The sequence below is a fragment of the Drosophila tropicalis genome, unplaced genomic scaffold, assembly GCF_018151085.1.
Source record: "Drosophila tropicalis isolate 14030-0801.00 unplaced genomic scaffold, ASM1815108v1 contig_573, whole genome shotgun sequence".
NCBI lineage: Eukaryota > Metazoa > Arthropoda > Insecta > Diptera > Drosophilidae > Drosophila > Drosophila tropicalis.
Window position 1 is genome coordinate 3,055,077 of NW_027173049.1, and position 15,540 is coordinate 3,070,616.

Here is a 15,540-nt window from a genome sequence, read left to right on the forward strand (position 1 = left end):
TTAATCTTCGGGTAGCAAGTACAATAATTGAACTCTTAATTTATTAAATGATACAACTTACAATAATGAAATAAACCGTAGCAACTAAGACTACAACATCAGTATTATACTATTCTTATTACACTCATCTAACACATTCACGCAACCAAATTAGTTCGTTAGACTCGGTTTATTATTATTAAATCGAAGCTACAGTTGTGGACTTAGGCCACATAGTTGTATTGATTTTGATTATCCTTATCCCGCTCCATGTAGTCCCGATCGATTAGAGACTCAATGCGTTTCTTTAAATCAGCAGGCTGCAGGGTAAAAACAAGTTTGAGTGAGATTACTTAGGTAACAACAAAAAAACAGTTTTCTTGTCATGAAGTTTTCGAATGTGTGTGTAAGTGATGTATATAAGAAGATTATCAGCCATATTTCTCGACAAATACTTTTCAAAACCGATGTGTATGTTTAAAGACTTAAGGGCAGTACTGATTTCATCCGCTAATGGATAAAATTGCTGACAATTTGCAAGGTTATCTTAATGAAAAAATGGGCCACTAACTACGAAATCGGAGCAGCGTCTTCCTTAATGCCATTATGTATTCTTAGTAATATTAATTTGTGTCTTACCTTGACGGGAAAAGTTAGCTGATTGAATAGCTCCGTGATAAGCAGGTTATGGCTCAGTGTCTTACGCATTTTCATTATCCGCACAATGGCTGCATCGATTTGGTATTGCCGATCCTGGAAAACGCGCTCTTCAGTGGCCTTTTGCTCCTCGTTCTAAAGTGTAACGTTAAAATTAGTAAGAATTAGTTTATATTTTATAAACGTTTTAGTTTCTCTATCAGGAGCTCAAATTTCAAGTAGTTAACAAAAAATTGGTTCGAAAAGGTAAATTTCGTGAAAATGAAGTGACCTGCGAAAAGTGAGTACCAAAACCTATTAAATATTTATGTAAAAAAAATGTTCTTTAAGTATGATACGCCCCCGATAGGAATACAGTCAGGCCCAGTGGAAGGGAAGCAACATTTTCAATGAATAGTACAGAATTTGGTGGAAAATATTTTGTTTGGGCTATTGCTGGTGCGATTAAAGCCAAAAAACTTTGATTAAAACTTTATGAAATCAAAAGCAAAATCAAAAATAATAAACTAGCATAACTGGATACATTGCTGTTTTAAGCACTAAAAACTATGTCTAAGATAAATATTTGGAAAACTATTTTTTGAGTGGCTTTTTCAAATATAGGGTACGATATCGTTTCGTTTCTTTGGTTTTTATAGTTTCTGCATGTTACACATATGTACATATAATCCCTTAATTTAAAATAGAAACGTACCGTCTCCTTCATTTGAATTTGATTAATTTTTATACGAAACAGTTTGTTAGTGAATTCGTTGTTAAAATCAAACTGATCCCCATCTTCAATATCCCGACCTTTGGGCGTTTTCGTTATAACACGAGCCCGTCCGCAGGCCAAGGACTGTAGTGTTCGCCTTAGTTCACCATCCTCAATGCTGGTAGCGGCCAAAATCTCCTCATATCCAAGGGTGGGTTTATCGTTAAACAAAAGCAGAACCAATGCTTGAAACAGGGATACCATTAACTCTTTGGGGCCCGCATCAAACTGGGCCCTTAGCATACAGTTGCCAAGTGTGGGCTGCCATTGCAATTTTCTGCCGCTGTGCTTCTCAAGATAAAACTTATTGAATATCTGCTGCGGGTTAATGAATTGAGGCGGCATGGTCACCTCTGTGGGTGGATATGTGGGCCAATTACCCATGGTCAGTATGCTAACGCACAAATCAAGATTATGGACGTCTCGATTATTGCTTAGAGCATGGCCACGAAAAGCTGTGTTAATATCTCTACTCAGTTCCATATCCTTAAACATGCCTTCCAATTTGGAGGTAAATCCACCGCCGCACTCTTGCTTTAGTTTTGATAGCATACTTTTTTCCGAATCTACAGATGCCGATTTGCCGACAAGCAAACGCTTTGCCAGATCCTGGAAAGAAGCTATTAATTAACGTGAAACACACATTTTTCTTTCCACTTACTTTTTTATAAAAAGCTTCAAACACATCTTTTCCGTGAATGAAACGAAACAAAACCATAATTTTGTCCAAAGTTTTTTCCAATTCCTCATCGGTGGTACCCTTATTGCCCGAACGTAGTTTCATGTCCACATATTTTGCTGAAGCATAATAATAGATTAAAGGATTTGTTTTTAATATTTTTTTTTTTGGCATACCTATAAGTTCGGCCGGTTTATTAGCCCGTTGATTAATAAAGAACTCGAATGCTTCCCTTAGAGAATTCGTAAACTTCTCATTATGGTCGAAACAATTGCGCACAATGATATCCAGTTTATCTTTAAAATCAAGAAGATCTTGCACCATACTTTTGTCCTTCTCGGGATCAATAACAATAGTTCGGCCCTTTTTCTGCAATTATTAAAAACAAGATAGCATTAAGATCCATATAAATTAAAATAAAAAGCAAAATTTACCTTAATGTAGCCGTTAAAGTTGCCACAAAGTTCGGAAGTTCCATTTTTAACCCGACTAAGCAGGCCATACAGCAAGGTTAAATCATTCAGTCGATTGTCTTCCAGCAGTGAATCCAAGCCTTTTTGCAGTATTGTGGTTAAATGTTCGGCCAAAAGCTCCTTTTCCACATTGTATATTAAAGGATGCCTATAGAGTCCCAAAATACAAAAATATGTTCAAAGATAAAGTGGATAGCAATCCATGCAGAGTCTAATACTAATTTGACGTGTATGGTTTATGGAACTTATTTTACACTGTTTAGTTTGGTATAAATTGAATAGATTCAGGGCATTTTAAATGTTTCACCCACTTTGTGCTTGAATCCAGATAATGAAGTAGCCGTTCATTTTCCTCAGATAAACGTTTATTAACATGTTGCAAATATTCAGGCACCTCCAATTCTTGCATTTTGCGTTGACTTTCAGCCTTGTATAGTTGATTAGTTGCATCTAAAAACTTTTCCTCGAACGACAACGTGTAAATCTGTAGATCGCATAGCATACGAACCAAACTTTTCAAGAGACCGCGATCCACAGTGGAACCTTGCCGCTCTTTCTCGATGAGCGCAAGGAGTCCGTCGACAGTTCGCTTCTGAACAAGACTATTCTGAGCAAAATGAATGCGAAAGAGGTCGAGCCCCATGTCCCAGATCGAGTGTATTGCTGAGTTTTGCAAGACATAGGTGCGATCCATGTATAAAAATATGCTACGTATCATAATCATTTGCTGGCAGAATGAGAGCCACCAGTTATTTATTTTCTCCAGAAGTACCTAAAGATGTCAACATATCATACATGAAATGCATATAAATATATATATTTGTATCTATTTAACGAATGTCACATACCAATTTGTCCATGCTCCCGCCGGTGAGTTCTTTTAATTTGATGTTTCGTTTGACGTGCTGTTCAGTTAGTTCTTTGAGTTTGGCATACAATTGGGCATCCATTTTATGACTACACATATTTACGACGGCTTGATAGAGTTCTTCCAGAGAATATTTAATAGGTTTTGATAGTTGAATGGCGATGACAGCCTCCTCCAGTTTCACGTAAGTTTCTTCGGAATAGTTATCGGGCAGTATAGGCTTAGCTAAAATTTGAATATTACGATTGGAATATTTTTAATGTTTTGTAATAATGGGAAACAGTTCGGTTTATGAACTTACCTTTGAAATTCTTTATCACAATCTTCTTGACATCGCCCGGCTTGCTGTTATGTATAGCTCCCATGCGATTTAAGAGATTTGAGGTAGTTGAAGACGATCGTATTTCATTGCCATGCAACTTGGAGAAGTTTGGCAAGCGCTCGCCGTTTGTGGATGCAGAGGAATTCATATTTTGTGCGGCAAATGCACTTCGACCCAAATTTAAAGAGGAGGTAGCAGTGGCAGCGTTTACGTTTTCAACCTTTTTCAGACAAGCTGCAATGTTTTCAGTGTTTTCATGCAGCTCTGTTGTGTCCATGGGCTTATACTTCTTGGCAGCACTCATATCAGCGTTAGGCAATGCAGATAGTCCGCTGGGCAACTGGCCGCAACGGCAATGCTAGCAATCGCAAAGGCAGGGGTTGCTTTACAACGCCAGAGCCCTTATCCTAGCCGTGCACACTAAATTTGTTTATAGGCCTGGCAAGCTCCACCAGAAAGTAGGATCTCTCCTTTGTGTTAGTATATGTAGTTATTATTCTGCATAAATAATAATTTTGTTTTGTTACTCCCCGTGACAGAGACAGCGAGCTCTGGCACACATACACATACATATGTACATAAATAGTCAGCAGTAGTAAATTCAATTACTTCGTTTGATCCAGTAGTTTTTGTTATTCAAACACATTCGTTTGAGACTCACCGGTACCCAAAGTCCTTTGTTGACCGAATGGATATCCAATGCAAATTTCGTAAATGAAAGCAAATGGCATCAAATCTGCAGACCCAGCTATCGCATCAAAACTATCGACTTTAACTCACGCACTATCGATAATGTCGCACTTTAGTGACCAAAAACGACAAACATATTGCGCATTATTTTTGGTAGTTTCATTAGAATTTACTTTACTTTAATAAATTAAAACACATTTCCGATAAAATTGAATTCTTTGCTTTGATAGTGCTGACATTAATGTTGTCGATATTTCTGCCATCAATGAATGTGAGGCTACATCTATCGGCAAATTCTTTCCTCTTCCATTCGGCGAATTTAATTCAGAGCGAGGGCAGTTCATTAAGTTAGGAATTAACAATTTTAACAAATTAAAATTAAATTTGACGTCTTCAGTAAAAACTCACATTACGTATAACGACTAAAATTTAATTTTAAATTGTTGTATTTCTCCAGTGCACACTGGTTCAGCTGTTGAAATTTTTGTCGAAATTTTTGGTAGAAACTCATTTTTATACCTTTGCAAAAAGGGTATATTAATTTTGCTCAGAAGTGTGCAACGCATAAAAGGAAGCATTTTCGACCATATGAAATATATATATTCTTGATCAGCACGACGAGACAAGTTTATAAAGCCATGTCCGTCCGTCCGTCTGGATCAACGCAAACTCCTCCTAGACCGTAAGAGCTACAGAGCTGAAATTTTTGCTCAAATAATTATGACACACATAAAATGTGCTCAAATAATTTTGAACAGAGAGCGGTAATCTTTGGTTTGCTTTAGTTTTATCATATGTACCGTTATCTTTTTTCTTTCTTCTTTCATTTGCCTTTAGACAGACTAAACATTCTAACATGCATTCTAACTAACGTGCATCTTTTGCATATCAGACTAACAACAATAACAACAAAATCCGTTAAAGTGAAAAGTGCAAAAAATATTACGTTGCTCAAATACTTTTGAACATGTCTGTATGTTATTTAGAAGTCTATTACAAACATGGCAAGCATAAAAAAAAATATAATATAATAGGACAAAGCGCTTTTTTATACCCTTGCAGAGGGTATTATAAAATTGGTCAGATGTTTGTAACGCACAGAAGGAGACGTTTCCGACCCCATAAAGTATATATATTCTTGATCAGCATGAGAAGCTAAGTCGATATAGCCATGTCCGTCTGTCCGTCGGTGCGTACGCGTTTTACTCAGCCATCTTAAGAGCTATCGGGATGAAATTTTTTTTGGGAGCTTTTTTTTACCCGGGTGAGATAAAGTATGAAAATCTTTGGGATCGGACTACTATATCATATAACTCTGGAACAAAAATTTTTGCAAAAATTGGAGTATCCCCATGAAATTTACCAATATAATAGAATTTGATATAAAATCTCAGATCCCAAAATTTGATCCCTGATCGGATAAATAGAACACAAGTTACAGTCTATATAAATCGGTTCAATCGCTGCCGGCAGCTCTGCTTGCTGCCTACTACGTCATCATCAAATCAACAGAGCACATGCATACACACACAGACGCAACGCTACATAAACTGTATGTGTATGCGTGCGTTGCTTTGCTTAGGGAATGAGGGAAGAAGAAGAACAAATTGTACATAGTATGAAGAGTAAAATTGTTTTGTTTGTATATTAATGAATTGAGTTGCAGAAAACAAATTTTGAACATGTGAAATTATTATTGTCAAGGACTGCAAGGGTATATAAACTTCGGCATAGCCGAATTTAACTTCTTTGATATTTTTTTTTTTTTAAATATATTTTTAATTTTTGGCACGGTTTTTAGAAAAAGTTTTGTTTTCGACCAAGTTTTTTTTACTAATTTTTGGAGTATGAAATTTACTAATATGATAGTTTTGGATATAAACCACCAGATCGCGAAATTTTTAATCAAATTTTTAATCACTATAAATCGCCTCTGCTCAAACGCTGCCAGCAGCGCTACTACTAATACGTCATTGCTCGAATCAACAATGCACACGAATACACACAGACGCAACGCTACATAAAGAATCGCAGCATGCAGCATGGGGAAGAAAAAAATAAATAGAAATTATATTTGGAATGTTTTGTCTGTGCAGTGATAAATTGAGTTACAGAAAAACGAGTTTGGAACATGTATAAACATTATGGAAACACAAGGACTGGAAGAGATTTAAACTTCGGCACAGCCGAAGTGTGCTTCTTGGATATCTTATACTCAAACAGATTTACTGAAGGCCAAATCTGTTGAAGCGCTATATCTTTGTCTGTTTTATTCCGATTTACTTCAAATTTACACAACATTCTTCAAATGCTAACGAAATAATGTTTTGAAATAAAACATTATTACTCTTTTTCCTACAATTTTTTCTTCCACCATTCCCTAAGTTGAACCGATTTATATGGACTGTAACTTGTGTTCTATTTATCCGATCAGTTTCAAATTTTGGAATCTGAGTTTTTGTATAAAATTCTATCATAGTAGTAAATTTCATGGGGATACTCCAATCTAGAGCTATATGATATAGTGGTCCGATCCGGCTGAATACAACCCCTGCAGTAAAATTTCAAGTCTGTAGCTCTTACGGTCTAGGAGGAGTTTGCGTTGATCCAGACGGACGGACGGACGGACGGACATGGCTAGTTGAACCCGTCTCGTCGTGCTGATCAAGAATATATATACTTTGTATGGTCGGAGATGCTTCTTTCTATGCGTTGCACACTTCTGACCAAAATTAATATACCCTTTTTGCAACGGTATAAAAAATGTAGTTGCTTTTGTGCGTATGTTGCTTTACAGCGCTAAAAATGAAAATTCCTTAAAATTTGCTTACAAAACGAGTGGAGAAAACAAAGCAGCGCATTTGAGGTTATATAAGTGCCGGGCCCTGCTTTAGAGGGTCGAAAAAACTTCTTTCAGCCTATTACTGACATACGTATAACCACTTAAGATCTGGACTTGGAAAAAACTTATAAGTAAACATTGTACTTGTTATATTCTTGCAGAGTATTATAAAATTTGTCAGATGTTCTTTATCAACGTGAGTCGGTGCAAATCAACTTAACGCCGCCATCTTGAAAGCTATGTGGATGAAACTTGACTATTAAGCTACTTAAAACCCGGTTAAGAAAAAGTATAAAAATCGTCAGGATCGGACCAGTATGTCATATAGTTATAGAAGAAGAAATCGGAGTATCCCCATGAAGTTTTTTAATGTGGTAGTTTAAATAATTTTTTTTTAAATGTATGTATGTGTTATACACATGTATATATGTTTGTTTTTACCAGTATCGGTTGTGAGACGACCGGCCGATATCCATTTTTAAAAGATCTGACGTATCCAGTAGAACTGGAACTGTACCCCGGCTGATCTGCCATTTTTGCCTGAGGTAATAAAATGAGGATCACCATCGTAGTTCACATCGCACTCGTAGTTCATCATCACTTGTCCCAGCTAATCATTTTTCAGAGCCCTTTTTTACAGCAGCGCGTTTACATTATTATTCTTTTATCTTTCTGCACTTCCTTCACGTGTAGAAAGCACTGCAACTCCTTTTGTGTTCTTCTATTTTACAATATATACTTTTTCATCCTCTTTAACTCTTCGTAACTGCTTATCTGACCTTAACTTAGTGGATACTGGTGCAATTCTATTTGTCATAACTGTACTGGACATATTCTTTTTCGCTTTGATTAAAGTGCTCCGCCAGTTTTAGACTAATGAAAAATCAATCAGTGTATAGAACACAGCTATTGTTAGTTGTGCGGCATAAAATGTTTTATACTACACCCACAACGCCCAGAAAACGGAATCATATGCTCATGTATTGACACAAGCAGACATATATTTAGAATAGAGTCTATAAGATGTCGTATTTTCCACAGTTTTTCAGATCTATTGGGTTGTTCTGAAACCGCAAGGCGCATAGGGTTAAATGGTATATTAAAGTCGTCAAAATGTATGTAACAGGCATAAGGAAGCTTTTCTGACCCCATAAAGTATGTTCATATATTCATGATCAGTATCAACAGCCGAGTTGATCTAGCCATGTCCGTCCGTATGTGCGCCTAGATCTCGGAGACTATAAAAGATAGCGGCACCGAATTTGGTAAGTAGGTTCATGTAGTATGCAAAGTGATCTAGTTTATTTAAGATGTTTGCCACGCCGTTTTCCGCCCCGCAATTTAAAAATATCAAAGAAGGTAACATCGGCTATGCCGAAGTTTATATACCCTTGCAGTCCTTGTAAATATTATTTATACGTACATGTTCAAAATTTGTGTTCTGCTCAATTCATCAATATATAAACAAAACAGTTTTTGCTCTTTATACTATAATTTGTTCTTCTTCCCTCATTCCCTAAACAAAGCAACACAAGCATACACATACAGTTTACATGTACTCTGTTGATGACGTATGACGTAGTAGGCAGCAAGCAGCGCTGCCGGCAGCGGTTGAACCGATTTATAATCACTGTAACTTGTGTTCTATATATCCGATCAGATTTTGGAATCTTTGGAAATTTTGAAATCTGAGTTTTTATATCCAATACTATCATCGTAGTAAATTTCATGGGGATATTCCAATTTTTATGAAAATGTTTCTTCTAGAGCTACACTGTATGTGATATAGTGGTCCGATCTTGACAATTTCCATACATTATCTCATCCGGGTAATAAAAAGCCCCGAAAAAAATTTAATCGCTATAGCTCCTAAGACTGCTGAGTAAAACGCATACGCACCGACGGACGGACGGACAGACGGACATGGCTAGATCGATTCAGCTTCTCGGGTAGGAAACGTCTCCTTCTGTGCGTTACAAACATCTGACCAATTTTATAATACCCTCTGCAAGGTATACAAATGTCATCAGTCGGGGAGTGCATGGTAACAATCTACCCATAACTCTATAAAACAAGCTTCAGGTACAAACTTTGTATACCAAGTTCAGTTGATTTCTGAGGTAATGGTTCTTAAATTTTCTGTGGGGGTTATAATGTTAATTTTTATGAGATGACAATGAAGTTTTTATAAAACTTCAGATCTCAAAATTTAAATCTGGTCGGATAAATAGAACACAAGTCAATATAAATCGGGTCTGCTCCCAGCTCTGGCGGCAGCGCTGCCTGCTGCCTACTATTTCATTGGACATCAACATAGCGGCAGCGCTGCCTGCTGCCTACTACGTCATGGGACATCAACATAGTGGCAACGCTGCCTGCTACCTACTATGTCATTGGCGAAGCCTCATTATATAGGCCCATCTGCCTTCTGGACACAGCAGGGAAAATATTGGAATCGATCATAGCGCGTAGGCTCAACAAGGCTATTGAGCAAGGAGGTGGACTTTCTCCTAACCAAAACGGATTTAGACAGGCAAGATCGACGATAGACGCGATAAACACAGTTGTGGACACAGCCAGAGACGCCATATCTGGTAAACGATGGAAAGGGGGAACCAAACAATACTGTATTGTGGCGACTCTCTACATTAGAAACGCGTTTAATTCGGCTGAATGGAGTCGCATAATGGGCTGTCTGGCTTCTTTCGGCGTTCAGGGTAATCTGCTGCATATAGTGGACAGCTACTTCACAAATAGGCGCCTCCGATACTCGTTGGTGGGCGGTTCGGAGGAATATAGCATCTCTGCTCGAGTACCACAGGGTTCAGTCCTGGGCCCTCTCCTCTGGAATTCCATGTACGACGGAGTCCTCATAACCGGCTTTGCCGATGATATCGCGGTGTGCTAACGGAAAAGGAGTTTGCAGCAGTGGAACAAAAATGCAACAACGCCATTGCAACTATTGGCCGGTGGCTGGCTGTTGCAGGTCTTGAATTGGCAGCCCACAAGACTGAAGCCGTTTTAATAAGCAGCAGGAAAAAAGTCGAGACCGCCTCTATTGAAGTTGGTGGCAAAACTATAACATCTAAGAGGGATATACGACTCTGCTTCCATGAGCACTTGGAGTATACGTGCCAGAAGGATCATGCTCAATACGCTGCTCCAGTTTGGGCTAGTGCCAGGCCAGGTAGGGGGCCACCTTATGATGAAATTTCATGTAGTAGAGTAGCAGCTTTTAGTCAATAGGGCCCTTCGTACGAGGTTCCCAGTAAGAATCATTTTTTAAACTTAATAAACTGATGGACGCTGGGGCCCATGGAAGCCCTGTAAGCTACTGGAACTTTAGGCATTATTTGCAAAACTAAAGAAATAGTGTGTAGCAGGGAACTGATTTTATTTTAACCAGGGTCCAAAACACAAAATGGATAGTAAAATATGTTCTTATATAGAATAAATAAAAGGCCTGAGCCTCAGACGTTTAGGGGCCCCTTCAATGTACTTGTAATTGTAGTTTTTCCATAGATTTTCCGACCAAAGCTATATTTTGGCAAGTGTGTGTCATTTTTCCATAATTAAAAAAAACTTGAATCAAATTGAAGATAAACGTATTATTAAAACCTTTTCGTTACAGAGCAATTCACTTGAAACACTTTTGACTGTTTAATGAGTGTTAAAATCTAGTAAAATTACGCCTTACGTAGAATTGCGCCTTACGCATTGTTGAAAAAAGATAAACGATCAAACTGGATGTAAAACCTAAAAATGTGTACCTTTCATTTGCCTCGGAAATAATTTTTAGAGCATATAGTATAGGGGGCCCTTCAACTTGTATGCCCGGTGGGCCCTTAGGGTCCCAGTCCGGGCCTGGCTAGTGCGCTTCGGGTGAAAAGCCATAGGCGAGGGCTGGAATCGGTCTGTCCGTCCGTCTGTATGAACACGTAGATCTCGGAGACTATAAGAGCAGAGACACCAAATTTGGTATGTATACCTACGCCCCCAGGAATCAAATAAAACTATTTTTCTTTAAAAGTATAACAGCTAGAGACATCAAATTTGGTTTGTATACCCGTTTAGTTGGCGCGCAGAAATTAATTGTTCAAACTTTTTGCCACGCCCCCAGGAATCACATAAAACTGTTTTTCTTAAAAAGTATAATAGATAGAGACATCAAATTTGGTTTATATACTCGTTTAATTAGCGCGCAGAAACTAATTGTTTAAACTTTTTGCCACGCCCCCTTCCGCCCCCGGAATTTACATAAAACTGATTTTCTTAAAAACTATGACAGCTACCGACATCAAATTTGGTATGTAGACTAGCTTAATAGACGTGCAGGTATTGGCTATTTAAAAATTTGGCACGCCCACTTCCGCCTCCATAATTTAGAAAAAACCGATTTCCTCCTGTAGTTTTTTGACTATCGCATTCAAATTAATCTTATCTATTTCTACAAAACTACCAAATTTTATTGAAATCGGGCTAGAAACATGCAAAATATGTGTATGAACGTATTTTACTAAGCGGTCCACAAGGCCAGAATTGGCCGTTGGCTAGTAGCGGCGCTAGAGTGCTCGTGTGTTTGTAGAGTGAGCGAGATAGCATATAGTATGAAGCATGTAAAAACAATTTAATAGACATATGTACATATGTACATTTGGTTTTCGAAATTTGAAATATTTGTTTCACCTGGTGTATGGTATACCCAAGTCGACGAGTCGACTTACTTGCTTCATTTAACATACAACTGTGATAGTCGAAAAAAAGACATGGCAAAATTCGATGGTTTCACCCTATTTCGGGTCCTGCGAATCGAACTGCATCGTTAGTTTTTTAAGTTATCACGATGGTTTCATACAACATTTTTTGCTGAAGTTTTTCAACAAAGTTGCAATTTTTTCGAAATGCATCTTTTTTTTTATTTGATTCTAACTTACAAAATACTCATTTTTTCAAAAAACTTTCTTCAGAAAAGTTTTTTAGAATTGAAAGGGCTACAAATGTTGGAAAGACATCCGTCCGTTCCCGAGATTTGGGACAAAATGTTAAAAAAAAAAAAATAAAATCGTGACCCAATTTTTTTTTTCTTTTCTCTCTCGTATTTTGCTAAAGTTGATTTTGTTATAAAAGATATAATTTCATCATTTTCAAAAAGTCTCCTTGAAGTATTTCCATCATTCGTGTTTCCGTATCCGTACTTTGAGCAGTCAACTTTCAGTCCCAGCTTCCGAGAGAATTCAGCTTGTATAATCTCCTTCCTGCTCTGAATATCCTCACGAGATGTTTCATCCGTTTTTGTTTCTCCTGGTCGAGGAAGTGTGTAAGCTAGCTTCAGAATAAAATTCATACACTTTATTTTACAATGCAACGGAGAAATTCCATATTCGTAGCAGTTCTCCTCACTCGTTGAATAGTCTAAGTCCTGAAATTCTTTTTGAGTTTTTTTTTTTTGCAAATTGGACATCTTAACGTTGAGGAAGTGTTTGTAATTTCTTTTAATATCTTCCATCAATCATTGTCAGGAAAAAATCAAACTTAACCGTAAATGTTTTTCCACTCTTAGTTTGGAAAACAACAGGTTTCAGTTGGCTTTTTTGATTTTTTATGTCGCCAACAATTGATTTGATTAATTCCGAGGACTCCTTTGCATATTTGAATTACAAAGGCCGACAATAGTGGGTCGATGACGGTCAAAGATTTCTCCAATGTTCGGATTTCTGATCTGATTTCTAATCTGCTTGTAGGCGCTTTGTCCAGATGATCCATCACATCCCCATTTGTTGAGTAATGTCAAATTTTCGGGAAGAATATCCACCTCTCCATCAGGCATACTTTCAACAAGACGCCTCGCAGTGTGATCCATTAAATCCCGGAGTTTTACTACTACAGATACCTCTGTTATAATTTTATTTGCCGGTACTGCTTCCTTCTTGGCAAATCCAATTTTTTTGTATCCGGGAAGAACATCGACCTGATGACTTTTTAAGGAACTCCTTAAAACTTGGTACTTCTCCTTCGTCAATCCTAGGTCCATAAATAAGGAAAACGCTTCTTCCTCAGTGTACATAGTGGCAACTAAGTTTGGTGGGGTTGGAATACTTTCCTTAATCCTATTTAGTCGAATAGGACTGGCGATCTGCACCGCTTTTGTAATGCTCGCCTTTGCCCTCTCTTGTTCCTTTGTATACTTTAAAGAAAGTACTTCTGAAAGATTCTCCGTTGTATTGCTCTCTGAAGCTTTCGTTTCCTTGTAAACGTTGAACGTTCTTCCACATCTTTATGCGGCCTTCCTCTTCCTCGGCTAGTTGATGGTTGATCATCTTCGTGCTCCGAATCTACTAATGTCGTATACTCCTCAATTTAATTTTTAATTCACGAAATTTGCCAGACTTCTGCCGCTTGCGATCCATTTTCGCCTTAAGTTACATTGTGTTTTCGAATGAAACGCCCATCCCCTTCAGCAATCCCATTTCAAAATCATTTAGGTTTTGACACTCGTGGAAAACTTTCGAAATTCATTCATTCTTTAACAACATTTTTGCACAAATAAATAAAACTGTCTTGAATTATATTGACAAATTCTATTCAGTCCGGATTTAAGGTGTTTCCACTTATGGAGTTAAAAATAAACAGTCGCAAACGAGAGGAACAATTAGCTCTTTATGTTATATTTTTTGAATTTACTAGGTAAAACGAAATATGGGTATTACCCTTTTTCTATTAATTAGGTAAAAAACTTTATATTTACATCCAATTAGGTAAACGGAAATAAAAACGACCAACCTACAACTAGGACAAATTTTTCATCAGCGCATTTTTTAGGCGAGGTTGCCTTATGGATTACGCATGCTTAGTTGTATTCCACCAATATTAAAAAATTCCAATGTTTAGTGCATTTTTTTAACGCTTCTAGTTTTCTCGTTTTCGTATCACTCGTCGCCGTTATTTGCGCTAATACTGCAGTCTGTTGTGTGTCTGTAATTTAGACTATATATCTTTAATTTAGACTATATACTAAGTAGTCAGTGCTCTCTTTCTCTTTTAACCCTTGGGCACCCTCAATATCTCTCTTTCTTATTATTTGTGGACCTCAAAGTGAGTTATATATTTTAATACCAAAACATTTCTATTCCCACTGCTTTCTTATCTATTCCTTCTTCTACTCTATCAAAAAACTAACAACTTCCTTCTATGTCGGCTATCAGAATGTCAGAGGCCTTAATACTAAACTTACTAAACTTTTTGTAGATAGTCTGTCTTTTGATTTTGACCTAATTGTCTCTACTGAGACTTGGTTAAAACCTGAAGTTTTTGACGCCACAGTTTTACCCTCTAATTCCAATATTTTGCTGTAGATTCCGCCCTATCATCGGGTCTGATAACAATACCTGTTATCGTTTTTCCATTGTTGTTACCTGTTCTTACATTCCGCCCCAATCGGAATGGCCAACTTACTTACTACACTTAGAATCTATTAAATTTATACTTGAACTACTTTCTGACAGAGAATTGTTAATTGTCCTTGGGGACTTTAACCTGCCCACTATGACTTGGTCAACACTTAATGGTAGTTTGGCTACTCTGTTATTTACAAGGCAGCCATTTATCTTAAAATATATAAACGTTTATTGGAAGTCCGATCAAAGCGTCTTGACGCGTCTAGACAAGTTTTAGAAGAGAGATAAGTAGTGTTGACTAACTTAATAATACTAGTAATTCCGTTCAGAATTGGTAAACGACAAACAGAGGGCGAACCAGTATTTTCGGTGTCGCCACAGTACTCCCCGTCCAATGAGGTAGTTATGAATTTGAAGATGAAATATCAAAGAAGTTAAATTCGGCTATGCCGAAGTTTATATACCCTTGCAGTCCTTGACAATAATAATTTCACATGTTCAAAATTTGTTTTCTGCAACTCAATTCATTAATATACAAACAAAACAATTTTACTCTTCATACTATGTACAATTTGTTCTTCTTCTTCCCTCATTCCCTAAGCAAAGCAACGCACGCATACACATACAGTTTATGTAGCGTTGCGTCTGTGTGTGTATGCATGTGCTCTGTTGATTTGATGATGACGTAGTAGGCAGCAAGCAGAGCTGCCGGCAGCGATTGAACCGATTTATATAGACTGTAACTTGTGTTCTATTTATCCGATCAGGGTCAAATTTTGGGATCTGAGATTTTATATCAAATTCTATTATATTGGTAAATTTCATGGGGATACTCCAATTTTTGCAAAAATTTTTGTTCCAGAGCTATATGATATAGTAGTC

The 15,540-nt window shown here is 37.3% G+C and overlaps 1 protein-coding gene across 3 annotated transcripts; it reads right to left on the reverse strand.

Annotated features, from left to right (window-relative positions):
• Positions 1 to 19: 19 nt before the first annotated feature.
• Positions 20 to 4,649, reverse strand: Cul4 (cullin 4). 3 transcript variants are annotated; one of them, XM_068288255.1, is made up of 10 exons: positions 4,394 to 4,649; positions 3,712 to 4,230; positions 3,391 to 3,635; positions 2,854 to 3,314; positions 2,504 to 2,690; positions 2,246 to 2,438; positions 2,052 to 2,188; positions 1,331 to 1,999; positions 619 to 771; positions 20 to 299 (listed from the first exon to the last, which is right to left on the reverse strand). In XM_068288255.1, the coding sequence occupies exons 2-10, from the start codon at positions 4,034 to 4,036 to the stop codon at positions 204 to 206; spliced, it is 2,466 nt and encodes an 821-aa protein (XP_068144356.1). In that variant the 5' UTR covers positions 4,037 to 4,230; positions 4,394 to 4,649; the 3' UTR covers positions 20 to 203. The 3 variants fall into 3 exon arrangements, with proteins under 3 accessions (XP_068144356.1, XP_068144357.1, XP_068144355.1); XM_068288256.1 differs by having other exon boundaries at positions 3,712 to 4,283; XM_068288254.1 differs by having other exon boundaries at positions 4,303 to 4,649.
• Between the last annotated feature and the right edge of the window lie 10,891 nt (positions 4,650 to 15,540).

Coding starts and splice junctions, on each gene's coding strand:
- Cul4 (XM_068288255.1), bottom strand. CDS start 4,036: ATGAGTGCTGCCAAGAAGTATAAGCCCATGGACACAACAGAGCTGCAT. Junction 3,636..3,711: donor TGTGATAAAGAATTTCAAAG/GTAAGTTCATAA, acceptor TTCAAATTTTAG/CTAAGCCTATACTGCCCGAT. Junction 300..618: donor AGCTAACTTTTCCCGTCAAG/GTAAGACACAAA, acceptor TTTACCCTGCAG/CCTGCTGATTTAAAGAAACG.